This window comes from Elephantulus edwardii, unplaced genomic scaffold (assembly GCF_000299155.1).
Source record: "Elephantulus edwardii isolate Elephantulus edwardi_28Jun2011 unplaced genomic scaffold, EleEdw1.0 scaffold00010, whole genome shotgun sequence".
Classification (NCBI taxonomy): Eukaryota; Metazoa; Chordata; class Mammalia; order Macroscelidea; family Macroscelididae; genus Elephantulus; species Elephantulus edwardii.
In genome coordinates, this window is record NW_006399760.1 from 929177 (window position 1) to 942765 (window position 13589).

Consider the following 13589-nt stretch of genomic DNA (forward strand, 5'->3'; position numbering starts at 1 on the left):
TTGGAAGCAGTCACTCTTGTTATCTGTAGCTGTGCTGCATAGTTTCAAACCACCAACCTTCAGATCATCAGTCATGTGCAAACCATTGGCTTAGAGCTTAAAATGCTTGGCTGCTGACCAAATGATGGGCAGCTTGGATCCACCCACCAAGCAGTGGGTTGATTCAGTGATAATGGGTTTTGGTTTAGAGACCTGTTCAGGTATTATTGTTATGTACCATTGAGTCAGAACTGACCTTTCAGTGGTTTTTAGATACAGTACATTATAGGGGTCATCATAGACTGATATTCTAAGCACCAGCTGTCTTCCTACTCTAAGTGGTTCTGCCATAAGTGCTGTCAATGAAAAGATTACCCATCTTTATCCCACAGCCCAACTAGTGGATTCGAACCACCTTCCTTTGGGTTGGTATGCAACTCCCCTAATAAAAAGGTCCCAGATTTATTCTGAGCTGTTACTCCTATTATAGGTATACATAGCAGGGCCTCAAACTGGTTCCATCTAGTTCAGTCATGGCAGGCAGAATGAAATTGGAAGACCTGAATTTTTTAATTTGGATGAAACAAGGGTGGCTCGAAGAGGACAGTCATAATCTGGGATGGAGACTTGAATGAGCTCTTCTAGGATCGTGGTGCTGGAGATTATTGGCTTGTTGCCAGGACTGTGGTGACTGGCACACACTCAGAAGTGTGTGCAGTTGGCTGGCATATCTAAGCCAGATACTGCTGTTTGACTTTGCCTTCCAAGGGATTTGGTTGTTATGTAATCCAAATGTGTTCTTTGTTTTTTAAAAGAAACTACATTTCTTGCAGTATATTGTCTGTAATTTTTTCCATTCCAGTTATTATTCTTATTTACTCACATTTAAAATTCAGGTACAGTCCAGTTTCACGTTGTCAGCCATAAGTGAACCTGGGAGGATGGGTTGAAGCCCTGGTACTTGGCCATTCGCAAATGTTTCACAGCACAGCCAACTGGCTCTGGGGCTCAGGGAGTGCCTTACCGCCGATGGTCCTCAGTGCATTAAGGGCATGACGGTGACTCCTGAGAGAAGACTCGAGAGTCTTTGAGTTAATTGTAATTGCTTTAGAAGTGACTGGAGATAGTTCACAACAAAGATAGAAATCTATAGCAAATTAAAAGAAGTCTTTAATTGGAAACCTGTTTTGGGGATATAATAAAATGTAGGTTTTTTTTCTTTTTATTATTATTAAATTTTATTTGTTTTAATGAACATTTACAGGGATTTTGGGTTTTCATTCCTTCATTACTGCACCATTCTCTCTACCCTCCTCCCCGGTTTGTTCTTCTTCCCCCGCCCTCCGAATGTCTGTTTTAATTGTCCAATTGCCAGAGTGCTTGTCAAAGCCAGTTCTGATTAATCTCCTTTGTCAGTGTGTCCTTTGCCATTCCCTATCACTCCTCCCTGAGAGAGACTTCACCCTGATTCATATGGGAAAGGGGATGGCGTATTCTCTTAGCTACTTCCTGCTGAAAAGGAACGCTGTGGGTTTCAGGGTGAATGTCTTCTCTCAGTACTCTAAAGGGCCCCTCTGGCAGTAGGAAACACATAGACTATTATGGAGATTGATTTTGGAATTTAGGTGCACTGTTATTAATTGTGCTTAGCCATACATGTTCATATCCTTGAAGATGTATCATGGGGGTGTTGCAACCTAGAAGACACAAATTTAACTAACAAGTTAAAAGTACATGAGTCAAAAATTATGGAAAAGTAAAAGAAAAGATTCTTTCATTGTTTTAAAAATGCTCCCCCAGGTCCCCTCCCCCATGTAGCCATCGCTCTAGACTCCTGTCATGACAGAAATACCTAGTCACATATCTCTTTTAAACAGTTTTCTCCCTCCTCTGTTTCAGTGCAGTATACATTATTGAACCCATCTTACTCCATCTCTCCCCAACCCCGAGGTTAGTCCCATTCTACAACAGTGGCATCATGCAATATTTGTCCTTTTGTGACTGGGATATTTCACTCAGCATAATGTTCTCCAGAGTCAACCATTTTGAATAGTATTGCATGAGTTCCTTGTTTTTTAATGCAGCATAGTATTCCATTGTGTGACTATACCACAGCTTCTCTAGCCATTCGTTTGTTGATGGGCACTTAGGTTGTTTTCAACTCCTTGCTATTGTGAACAAGGCTGCAATAAACATGGGTGTGCATAAATCTGCTTGGATGTCAGCTATGTTCTCTTCAGGGTATATTCCCAGTAGTGGAATTGCTGGGTCAAATGGTTTCTCTATTTGCAATTTTTTGAGAAAGCGCCGTACTGCTTTCCACAGGGGTTGCACCATTTTACACTCCCACCAACAGTGAATCAGGGTTCCAGTTTCTCCACAACCTCGCCAGCATTTGTTGCTTGCTGTTCTGTTAAATTTTGCTATTTTGACTGGGGTGAGATGATATCTCATAGTTGTTTTAATTTGCATCTCTCTTAGGGCTAGGGATTTTGAGCATTTCTTCATGTGCTTGTTAGCCATCTGAATGTCGTCTTCGGTGAAGTGCCTGTTCATATCCTGTGCCCATTTTTCTATTGGATTACTTACCTTTATCTTGTTGTGGTGCTCAAGTATTTCATAAATTCTGGATATAAGTCCCTTATCTGATATGTTATTACTGAATACTTTTTCCCAGTCAGTGGCTTCCCTTTTTACCCTGTTGGAGAAGTTTTTGGATGTGCATAGGGATTTGAGTCTTAGAAGATCCCATTCATCTATGTTATCTTCTCCTGGTTGTAGGTGTAGTTTTTTTTTAATTGTAAATAGCCCAACTTTCAAAGAAACTTGCCTAGTGAGCCACTAACTCTTTTCATGATCTCATTTTCTGCCAGATTTTGAAGTTCATCCGAGAATGGAGTAGTCTAACTTCCATGAAGCAGAGAATCATCAGGAAAAGTGGCCAGATCTTCTGTAACCCGATTCTGGCTTTTGAAGAGATCACAAAGCAGCAGCCCAGACAAAACAGTACCAAACGGTATGGTTGTCTCTCTGATTTTATTTTGTTGTTTGAACTTTTATGGTCATTTCTGCAGAGGGTCCAGGCATTTTATGTAATCACTGTTAAGAGTTAAGAGAAAATTATACCTAGAATGACAACTTATTTTATAGCTCCATAGTAAGATACTATTTTTCATTTGATCAGGTATGTTGAAGATGATCCCTCTTGCCTAGCTCTTGTTCATCCTAAGTCCCACTCATCAGTGGAGATGCCAGAGTCATAGGGTAGGGGAACCCTTGACCTGCCAAACCTGGACCACCTACAGCAGAAAGACCGTTGCTTCTTAGAACCTTAGCCTGAGCCCCTGTGCCCTGCATTGCAAGGGTGTGGACTTGGGGTGCTGTGCAGCGAGGAAGCTGGTTGTGAGTGAACATGCCAACATAAAATGATGGATGGTACCCATCATCACACCCGTGATTGGGAATGGGATGGGAGCAAAGACTGACTGCAGACATTTGCGATTGCTCAGCTTCTGTCATTCCAGACCCCTTTCTCATCTCGCCTATCTTTGCCAACCTCAAATATTGCTTTATGTGATAACAGATCCCTATAGCTTTACAGTTCTCTTCCCTTAGCATAAAGCAAGCATACTGGGAGAAAGTGGCTAGCTGTTGAATCACCCAGGTCTTGCTTTTGAAGAGATCACAGAGCAACAGCTTTGGCAGGAAAAGCCTCCTTGCTTTTGCTGCCTCCATATGTCTGTAATGAATTCCTTTTCACCTTCACATTCCATCACTTTCTGATCTCTGTCTTCAGGTCTTCCCATGAATAAATGAAGAAGAAAACTGTCATATGGGGATGAGTGGCTGATTAAATAAATGATGTAGCTCCCTGTAGGGATGGTCTCTTTTGTTGTGTCAGTGTACCAGGCAGCTATGTTCATATGTGAGGACTTGGAATGATATTCATGATGATGGGTAAAAAGAAGTGTAATAAAAAAACCCAGACATTTGAATGATTAGCAGTACTTACATAGACAGGGTGGTGTGAAAGAATACCTTGGAAACTCCTCAAGGGGTCCCTGAAAGGCAGCAATTCTTGTTTCTCAGTGCTTTTTATAACAGAGGGAGCTCTGATGACCTAGCAGTTAAATAAAAAACATGTGATTCTAATCCATCAGCAGCTTGTATGCATTTACAGCTTCTGAAAACCTGCTGGAGGGTCAGCTTTGAATTGGTTCAAAGTCGAGAGCAATGAACAACAGCAACGTTCATAGTAGTTTAAACTGTTTACTCTGTAGCCACAGCTGTGCTCCAAAGCAAGGCAGCAGTGTTGAGCCTTGGACAAACCCTCCCTTCCCACTCCTGTTGCAATCCGAGGATCAGGTTAGCAGACATTGTTCTCCCTTCCCTATTATCTAAAACCAGTATTTTATAATCCTTTTAAGAATTGGTGTATATATACCTGAACTTCCTAGCAAACTTCCATGGGAAGTTAAATATTGGAAAATTACAGAAAAGTTTTGAAAAGTTGTCAGCCTCTGCTCTGGAATTGATTTATCTGTTTCTTGTGGTTTATAAAAATTTGTGCTTAAACCTCTTATAGGAAAGCAAGAGCTTATTTTTAGTTTCTAAATCTCTGAATCGATTTCTCAGCACCTTTTAAAGCTACTGAATTAGGTTTCTGAGTTTCTAAACAGCAAATAATACCTGAGGCAAGGCTTAATATCCTATTCCCCCTCAAAGCTAGGAAGCTTTTGAATACATTTAGAACCCACAGAAATACTTTAGAGAAGTGCTTTTGTCAAGGGTATAAAATGGCTAAAGAAATGGGGAAGTTTAGGAACTAAAAAGTGCAAGTTAAGGAACTCTAAAACAATTCACTGTGACTTCTTGTTTTGTTTTAAAGGGAATAGTTAAGTGAGAATGTAAACATATAAAAAATATTCACCATTGCTTTTAATAGGTGAAAGAAAACACCTAACACTATTAGCAGAAATACGAATAAATTAAATACTGTTAGTCATAGTATAAGAATGCATTCATCTCATACATTGTTGCTGTTGTTGTTATGTGTCTTTGAGTTGCCTGTGACTCCTAACAACCTAAGTACAACAGCCCTAAACCCTGCTCTATCCCTTGCCAATCTTATTGTCTCTGATACACCCACCCTGATTACCCCAGTAACTGAATCAATCCATCTCATTGAGGGTCTTCCTCTTGCGCTGTCCCACTACCCTCCCGAGCATGATGTCCCTCTCCAATGCCTGATCCTGCCCTGCAACGTGTCCAAAGTATGTCAGAAAAAGCTTCAGAATCCTTGACTCCAAGGAACAACCTGGCATCATCTTTTCCAGGACAAACTTGTTTGTTCTCTTAGCAGTCCATGGTATATTCAATACTCTTCTCCAGCACCACAGCTCAAAGGCATCAGTTATCCTGTAATCCCTAGTCATTGTCTAGCTTCTGCTGCATAGCAAGTAATTGCAAAGATCATGGCCTGTATCAGGCGCACCTTAGTCTCCGGACTGACATCATTGCTTTTCAGTACTTTGGAGAGGTCTCTGACAGCAGATTTCCGAATGCAGTTTGTTTTTTAATTTCCTGACTGCTGGTACCAAGAGTGTTGATTGTAGAGCCAAGCAAACAGAAGCTATCAACAATCTCAATCTCTTCACCATCTATCGTGATGCTATCAGTTGTCCCAGTGGTGAGAATCTTTATTTTCTTGATATTGAGCTTCAGTCTATATTGAATGCTGCAGTCCTTGACCCTCTGCAGCAAGCACTTCAGGTCCTCCTCAGTTTCAGGAAGCAGGGTTGTATCATCTGCATAATGCTGATTGTTGATGAGTCTGCCTCCAGTCCTAATGCCACATTTCTCCTCATAGAGCCTAACCTCCTGGATAATTTGTTCCGCATATAGATTGAAAAGATATGGAGATAGGACACATCCTTGGCACACACCCTTCCCAATTTTAAACCATGCATACAGTGTTTCTTTGCTCTGTCCTGGTGACTGCCTCTTGGTCTAAGTATAGGTTTCCCATAAGGACAATCAAATTTTCTGAGATTGCCATTCTTATGAGTCAGTCAGTTTGTTGTGATCTGGAAAGTCAAATGCCTTTGCGTAGTCAATGAAACACAGATAGACATCCTTCTGGTACTCTCTGCTTTCAGCCAAGATCCAAATGACTCTACCTATCATATCCCTAGTACCACAGCCTCTTCTAAAGGCAGCTGTAATGGAGCGAGTCCCCAAAAAGATCACCAAGCCAATTAGCCGAATTAACAAAGTTTATTACGAGTTCGAACCCGGGCTCCCGCGTGCTGACACAGCAGCATCCATCCGAGAGCCCAGAGACAAAGTGAGCCCTCCCTTTTATATCTTCTTGTTTCTTTGTCTAGCTACACAGTTTATAATTGGCTACCTATAGCAGTTCTAGTACTAGTTTGCTCTCTATTGGTTAGCCATAGCTCAGGGAGGCAGTTTGAAGCCTGATTGGTGGGGAAGCAGCTTGGAGACCTATTTGAATCTGATTGGTTACTTCAGACACAGGGCTGCAGAAAAAAATCCCTTATGTCTTTGAAGAAGAATTCCACTTTATGGCAGTCTGCTAATAGAGTGTGGTTTATCACAGGTGGAGGAGGTTGCTTGCTGGAAACTACGCAAGCAAGTGGGATGGAGGTAGCTGCACTTTGTCAGAAACTGAGGTTTTGATATTTGATTCTTACAGCAGTCTGCACTTGAGGCAGTTCTCTGTTGACCTGCTGTTCCATTAGTTTTTGAGTAATCTTCAGCATAATCTTTCTTGCATGTGATATCAATGATACTGTTCGATAATTTCTGACTCTATCAGATCACCTTTCTTTGGAATGGGAACAAATAAGATCTCTGTTGGTTGGCCAGGTGGTTGTCCTCCACATTTCTTGGCATAACTTGATGAGCACATCCAGGGCAGCATCTGTATGTTGAAATATGTCAGTCGGTGTGCCATCAATTTCTGGGGCCTTGTTTTTTTGCCAATTCTTTCAGAGCAGCTTGAACTTATTCCTTCAACAACAGCAAGAACAGGCTCTTGCTCATACATTGTTTCATGAAATTATTCTTTGTCAGCCAATTCCTTTCGGTACAATGACTCTGTATACTCCTTCCATTCTTCTTTTAATGCTTCCTGGATCATTTAATCTTCTGCCCAAAGCATCCTTAAGTATTACAACTTGAGGTTTGAATTTGTTCTTCAGTTCTTTCAGCTTAAGAAATGCTGAGCAAGTTTAGCCCTTTTGATTTTCTGCCTCCAGCTCCTTGCATATTTCATTGTAATACTTTACTTTGTCTTCCCACGCTGCCCTCTGGCAGTTTCTGTTCAACTCCTTAATATCTTGGTTTCTTCCCTTAGTATAACCTCAACGTAGAATAATTTTAATTTCATTAGAGCACCTAGAAGCCAAAGTTAAAGGAAGAAATCAAAGAGCTGAACAGAAAATTTCAAAAGGTAGCTTGGGACTACAAAGCAAGATACTGTAGTGAAATGGGCAGAGTGCTGGAGTCAGAAAATCATAAGGGCCAAACTCGCTCAGTTTCATAGCTGAAGGAGTTGAAAAACAAATTCAAGCCATGGGTAGCAATACTTAGAGATAGTTTGAGTAGAATGTTAAATGATCCAGGAAATATCAAAAGAAGATGGAAGGAGTACACAGAGTCATGTATCAGAAGGAACTGGCTGACACAGAGAAATTTCATGAAATAATATATGAGCAAGAGCCTGTGGTGATGAAGGAGGAAGTTCAAGTTGCTCTGAAAGAATTAGCAAAAACAAGGCTCCAGGAGTTGACAGCATACCAATTGTTTTATTTTAACAAACAGACGCTGCCATGGATGTGCTCACTAAGTTGTGCCAGGATATCTGGAGGACGGCCAGCTGGCTAACTGACTGGAAGAGATTGCTATTTGTTCTCATTCCAAAGAAAGGTGACCCAACAGAGTGGAAATTATCGGACAATATTATTGATATCACATGCAAGTAAGATTCTGCTGAAAATTGTCCAAAAATGTTTGGAACAATATGTCAACAGAGAACTGCCAGATACACAGGCTGGATTTAGAACAGGTCGTGGTACTAGGGATATTATAGCTAATGTTAGATGGATCTTGGAAGAAAGCAGAGAATACCAGAAGAATGTCTATCTGTGCTTCATTGACTATGCAAAGGCTTTTGACTGTGTGGATCATAACAAGCTGTGGCTCACTCTGAGAAGAATGGGAATCCCAGAACATTTGATCGTGCTAGTGTGAAACCTATATTTGGACCAAGAGGCAGTCATCAGAACAGAGCAGGGAGACACTGGATGATTCAAAATCAAAAAGGGGGTCTGTCAGTGATTTATTTTGTCTCCATACCTTTTCAGTCTGTATGCAGAACAGAACATCCCAGATGCTGGGCTGTATGAGAAGGAATGTGGCAACAGGATTGGTGGAAGAATCATCAACAACCTGCATTTTGCAGATGACACAACCCTGCTTGCTGAAACTGAGGAGGACCTGAAGTGCTTTCAGCAGAAGGTCAAGAACTGCAGCCTCCTATATGGATTGAAGCTCAACATCAAGAAAAGAATGATTCTCGCCACTGGACCGATTGGCAGCATCAGTATGGATGGTGAATAGATTGAGATAGTTAACAGTTTTAGTTTACATGGCTCCATAGTCAGCACTCTTGGTAACAGCAGCCAGGAAATCAGGAGACGAATTGCATTGGGAGTCAGCTCTAAAGGGTGTCTCAAGAGTACTAAAGAGCAATGACACCAGGCCGGAGACTAAGGTGCACCTGATCCAGGCTATAGTCTTTCCAATTACATGCTATGCATGGGAAAGTTGGACAGTGAATAGGGTGATAGAAAGAGAATTGATGCCTTTGAGCTGTGGTGCTGGAGAAGAGTGTTGAATATACCTTGGACGGCTAGGAGAACAAATAGGTTTGTCTTGGAGAGAGTGAAGGCAGAATGCTCCTTGGAGTCAAGGATTCTGAAGCTTTGTCTGACATACTTTGGACATGTTGCAAGGAGGGACTGTTCTTGGAGGGGGACATCATATTTGGGTGAGTGGAGGGACAGCTCAGGAGAGGAAGACCCTCGATGAGATGGATTGATTCTGTGAGTGGAGTGGTGGGAATGAGTGTGTTTGAGACAGTGAGGTTGGCACAGGATAGAACGGCATTTAGGGCTCTTGTACAAGGGTGGCTATGAGTTGCAAGCGACTTGATGGCACATAACAACAACAACAATGATATGTGAATTTTGTGCATGCATCTCCCAGTCTAAATTTTGTGAAAGTTTATTTTTAAAATGTACCAAAATTTAAAGCATTCATTATTTTTGACTCCGCAGTTCTACTCTAGGGAATTTATCCTATATGTATTTTATGTGTATAAAAACTCTCATGTGTGAGGATATTTGTTGCAATATTGTTTATGACTACAAAGACTAAAAGCAACCTAAATGCTTCTTAATCAGAAACTGGTTCAATATATGAGTTATCCAAATAATGATGTATCATACGGATAGTAAATAGAGCAACCCTGTAGAGGTCTAACAACATTCCTCTGTTACTGATGACTCCTGTGAATATCAAGGACATCATTCCTGACAAAAACAGAAGGTCATTACAACAACAGGAAAACAAGAAAAGCCAACATAGATGCCAGAAAACTTTGGAACATGTAGAGGCCAAAATAAAGGGAGCAAATGCTGAAATAAGAGAGCTAGACGGAAATTTCAAAGGGCAGCTTAAAAAGAAGAGCAAAATATGTTATGGAAATATGCAAAGAGCTGAAGTTAGAAAATAAAAAGAGAAGAAAAACCATGTTGAACATTTCTCAAGCAGAAAGAACTGAAAAACAAATTCAAGCCTCAAGTTGCAATGGTGAAAGATTCAATGGGCAAAATCTTGAATGCTGCGTGAAATATCAAAAGAAGATGAGGGAACACACAGCCACTGTACCAAAAAGAATTGGAAGTTCTTTTTGAATGGAACCATTCAGGAAGTAACATATGGTCAAGAAAACAAAAAGTTCAAGCTGCACCTGAAGCACTGTATTGACAAGTTACACTGCATGGACAAAAAATAAGGACCTAGGAACTAATTGTTGAAATACCAGTTGAGGTATTTCAGCAAACATCTGCATCCTTGGATGTGCTAGCCAGTCTTTGCCAAGAACTTTGGAATATAGTTCCCATTCCCAGGAAAGGATATTCAGCAAAATGTGAAAATTGTCCAGCAGTTTCATTATTATCACATGCAACTAAAATTTTAAAGTAGATAATTTTAAAATGCCTGGAACAAACATTTCATCAATAGAGAACTTCCAGAAATACAAAGTGGATGCAGAAGGGGCTGTAGAACCAGGAATATTATTGCTAATATCAATTTGATCTTGACTAAAAGCAGAGAATACAGAAAAAAGTTTACTAGTGTTTTACTGATTATGCAGAGGCATTTAACTGTGTCATAGCAAATGATGGTTAACATTGAGAAGACTGGGAATCTCAGAACACTCAATTGTGCTAATGTAAAAACTATACATAGAACAAGAAACCATTTTCTGAGCAGAACAGGGAGCACTTCTTAGTTTAAAATTGATAAAGGTGTGCATCACGGTTGTATCCTTTTCCCATATCTATTCAATCTGTGTGTATTCAGGAAGCTGGACTATATGTTAAAGAATGTGGCAACAGGATAGGAAAATGAATCAACAACCTACTTTATGGAGTTGACACAACCTTGCTTACAGAAAATAAAGAAGGCTTGAAGCACTTACTGCAGAAGATCAAAGACTACAGCTTTTAATATAGGTCTCAACATCATGTCATGAAAACAAAAATCTTCATCACTGGACCAATACGCACTATACATGATACTTAGAGAAAAGATCGAAGTTGTCAACAATGTAATTTTACTTGGATCCACAGTCAACACCAATGGTGCCAGCAGTCAAATCAAAAGACGTCCTGCATTGGGGAAATCTGCTGTCAAGGACTCTCTAGAGTGCGAAAGAGCAATGATGTTCTTTTGCAGGCTAATGCCCTCCTGCTCCAAGCCATATTGTTTCCAGTTGTTTCCTATGCATCCAAAAGTTGGAAATGAATAATCGTAACAGACCAATCAATGCCTTTGAGTTGGGGTCTTGGAGAAGAGTCTGAATATCCCAAGCACCACTAAAAGAGAAAACAGGTTGTTCCCAGAGAATGTGCAATCAGGGTACTTCTTCAAGCAAAGCTTAAAGTTGTAAACAATTTAATTTTACTTGCATCCACAATCAACACCCACGGTAGTAGCAGTCTAGAAATCAAATTCATGTTGCATTGAGAAAGTCACTTCTCCAATATGCTAAAGAGCAAAGATAGCCATTTAAAACTAGGATTTGCCTGATTCACACGCCATGATGTTTTCATGTGCTTCTTAGGACTAAAACCAAGGACTATAAACTTCATTACAGAAAAGCGAGGAACAACACTAGAAGTCCTAATCCACAACATAAACAGTCTTCCCAGTACCCTGGAAAATCTATAACCAGGAGAAGATAACATAGATGAATGGGATCTTCTAAGACTCAAATCCCTATGCACATCCAAAAACTTCTCCAGTAGGGTAAAAAGGGAAGCCACTATTCGGTAATAACATATCAGATAAGGGACTTATATCCAGAATTTATTAAATACTTGAGTACCACAACAAGATAAAGGTAAAGAATCCAATAGAAAAATGGGCACAGGATATGAACAGGCACTTCACCGAAGATGACATTCAGATGGCTAACAAGCACATGAAGAAATGCTCAAAATCCCTAGCCCTAAGAGAGATGCAAATTAAAACAACTATGAGATATCATTTCACCCCAGTCAAAATAGCAAAATTTAACAGAACAGCAAGCAACAAATGCTGGCGAGGTTGTGGAGAAACTGGAACCCTGATTCACTGTTGGTGGGAGTGTAAAATGGTGCAACCCCTGTGGAAAGCAGTATGGCGCTTTCTCAAAAAGTTGCAAATAGAGATACCATTTGACCCAGCAATTCCACTACTGGGAATATACCCTGAAGAGACCATAGCTGACATCCAAGCAGATATATGCACACCCATGTTTATTGCAGCTTTGTTCACAATAGCAAGGAGCTGGAAACAACCTAAGTGCCCATCAACAAACGAATGGCTAGAGAAGCTGTGGTATATTCGCACAATGGAATACTATGCTGCATTAAAAAACAAGGAACTCATGCAATATTATTCAAAATGGTTAACTCTGGAGAACATTATGCTGAGTGAAATATCCCAGTCACAAAAGGACAAATATTACATGATGCCACATAAATTGACATCATGAGATGCTATCTAACTTGTTAGTCAAATTTGTGTCTTCTAGGTTGCAACACCCCCATGATACATCTTCAAGGATATGAACATGTATGGCCAAGCACAATCAATAAGAGTGCATCTAAATTCCAAAATCAATCTCCATAATAGTCTATGTGTTTCCTACTGCCAAAGGGGCCCTTTAGAGTAGTGAGAGAAGATCTTCACCCTGAAACCCACAGCGTCCCTTTTCAGCAGGAAGTAGCTAAGAGAATACGCCATCCCCTTTTCCTTATGACTCAGGGTGAAGTCTCTCTCAGGGAGGAGTGATAGGGAATGGTAAAGGACACACTGACAAAGAAGATTAATCAGAACTGGCTTTGACAAGCACTGTGGCATTTGGACAAGAACAAACTGGGAGGAGGGTAGAGAGAATAGTGCAACAATGAATGAATGGAAACCCAAAATCTCTGTAAATGTTTATGAAAATTAATAAAATATAATTATAGAAAAAAAAAGAAAGTTGGATGGCAGAAGAATCAGTGCATTTGGTGGTATTGGAAAAGAGTACAGAATATCCTATGGATTGCCAAAAGAACAAAAAGTCAGTTCTGAAGGAAGTGCAACAAGGTGCTCCTTAGAGAGAGGGGAGGTCAAACTTTGTCTCATGTACTTTGGACAGGGTTATGTTTTTGGAAAAAGACATCAGAGAAAGAGAGGATCTTTACAGCATCTGTAACAATGGGCTGTAGTGTGTCAGAGATAATGAGGATAGTGCAGGATATGGGAGGGTTCTGATCTTCTATTCATAGAATTGCTATGCTTTGTATTCAATTTGATGGCACATAAGAACAACTACAGTATACATCCTTTAATGTTCACTCAGGAAACATCCAACTGCATACCAAATGAAGTGCTCGGCAACCTAAAGAAATTTGTGTGTAAACATCTTTCAGAAAAATACGTACAATAGGTATAAACTACCAGAGAAACTGGGTCATACTCATTAGAAGGAATTAATTGGTAATTGCATTTCACCTACTTAAATTCCCATGACCTTTAATTGGAATAACTTCCCACTCCATGAGCTGTTGTACGGTATTGATAGTGCTGGGTAACAAAGTTCTGAATACTATATCCAGAGAGGCTTTATTTATTTCCATGCAATATTTTTTTTATATTTTTTTATTGGGAAAAACATATTGGGGGTACAAGGAGGTGAGGGTTGGTGGCAGAAGGGTGAGGATGGGCCAGTATGCAGTTGCAGAGCTGCACAGTTTGGTCGGTGG

The 13589-nt window shown here is 40.3% G+C and overlaps 1 protein-coding gene across 1 annotated transcript in view; it reads left to right on the forward strand.

The window, feature by feature from the left end:
* ZRANB3 (zinc finger, RAN-binding domain containing 3) overlaps positions 1–13589 on the forward strand; it is a 185364-nt gene that overhangs the window by 155555 nt on the left and 16220 nt on the right. The window contains exon 14 of the mRNA XM_006880806.1: positions 2853–2995. Coding sequence (XP_006880868.1) covers positions 2853–2995 — 143 coding nt within the window. The remainder of the gene's footprint in view (positions 1–2852; positions 2996–13589) is intronic.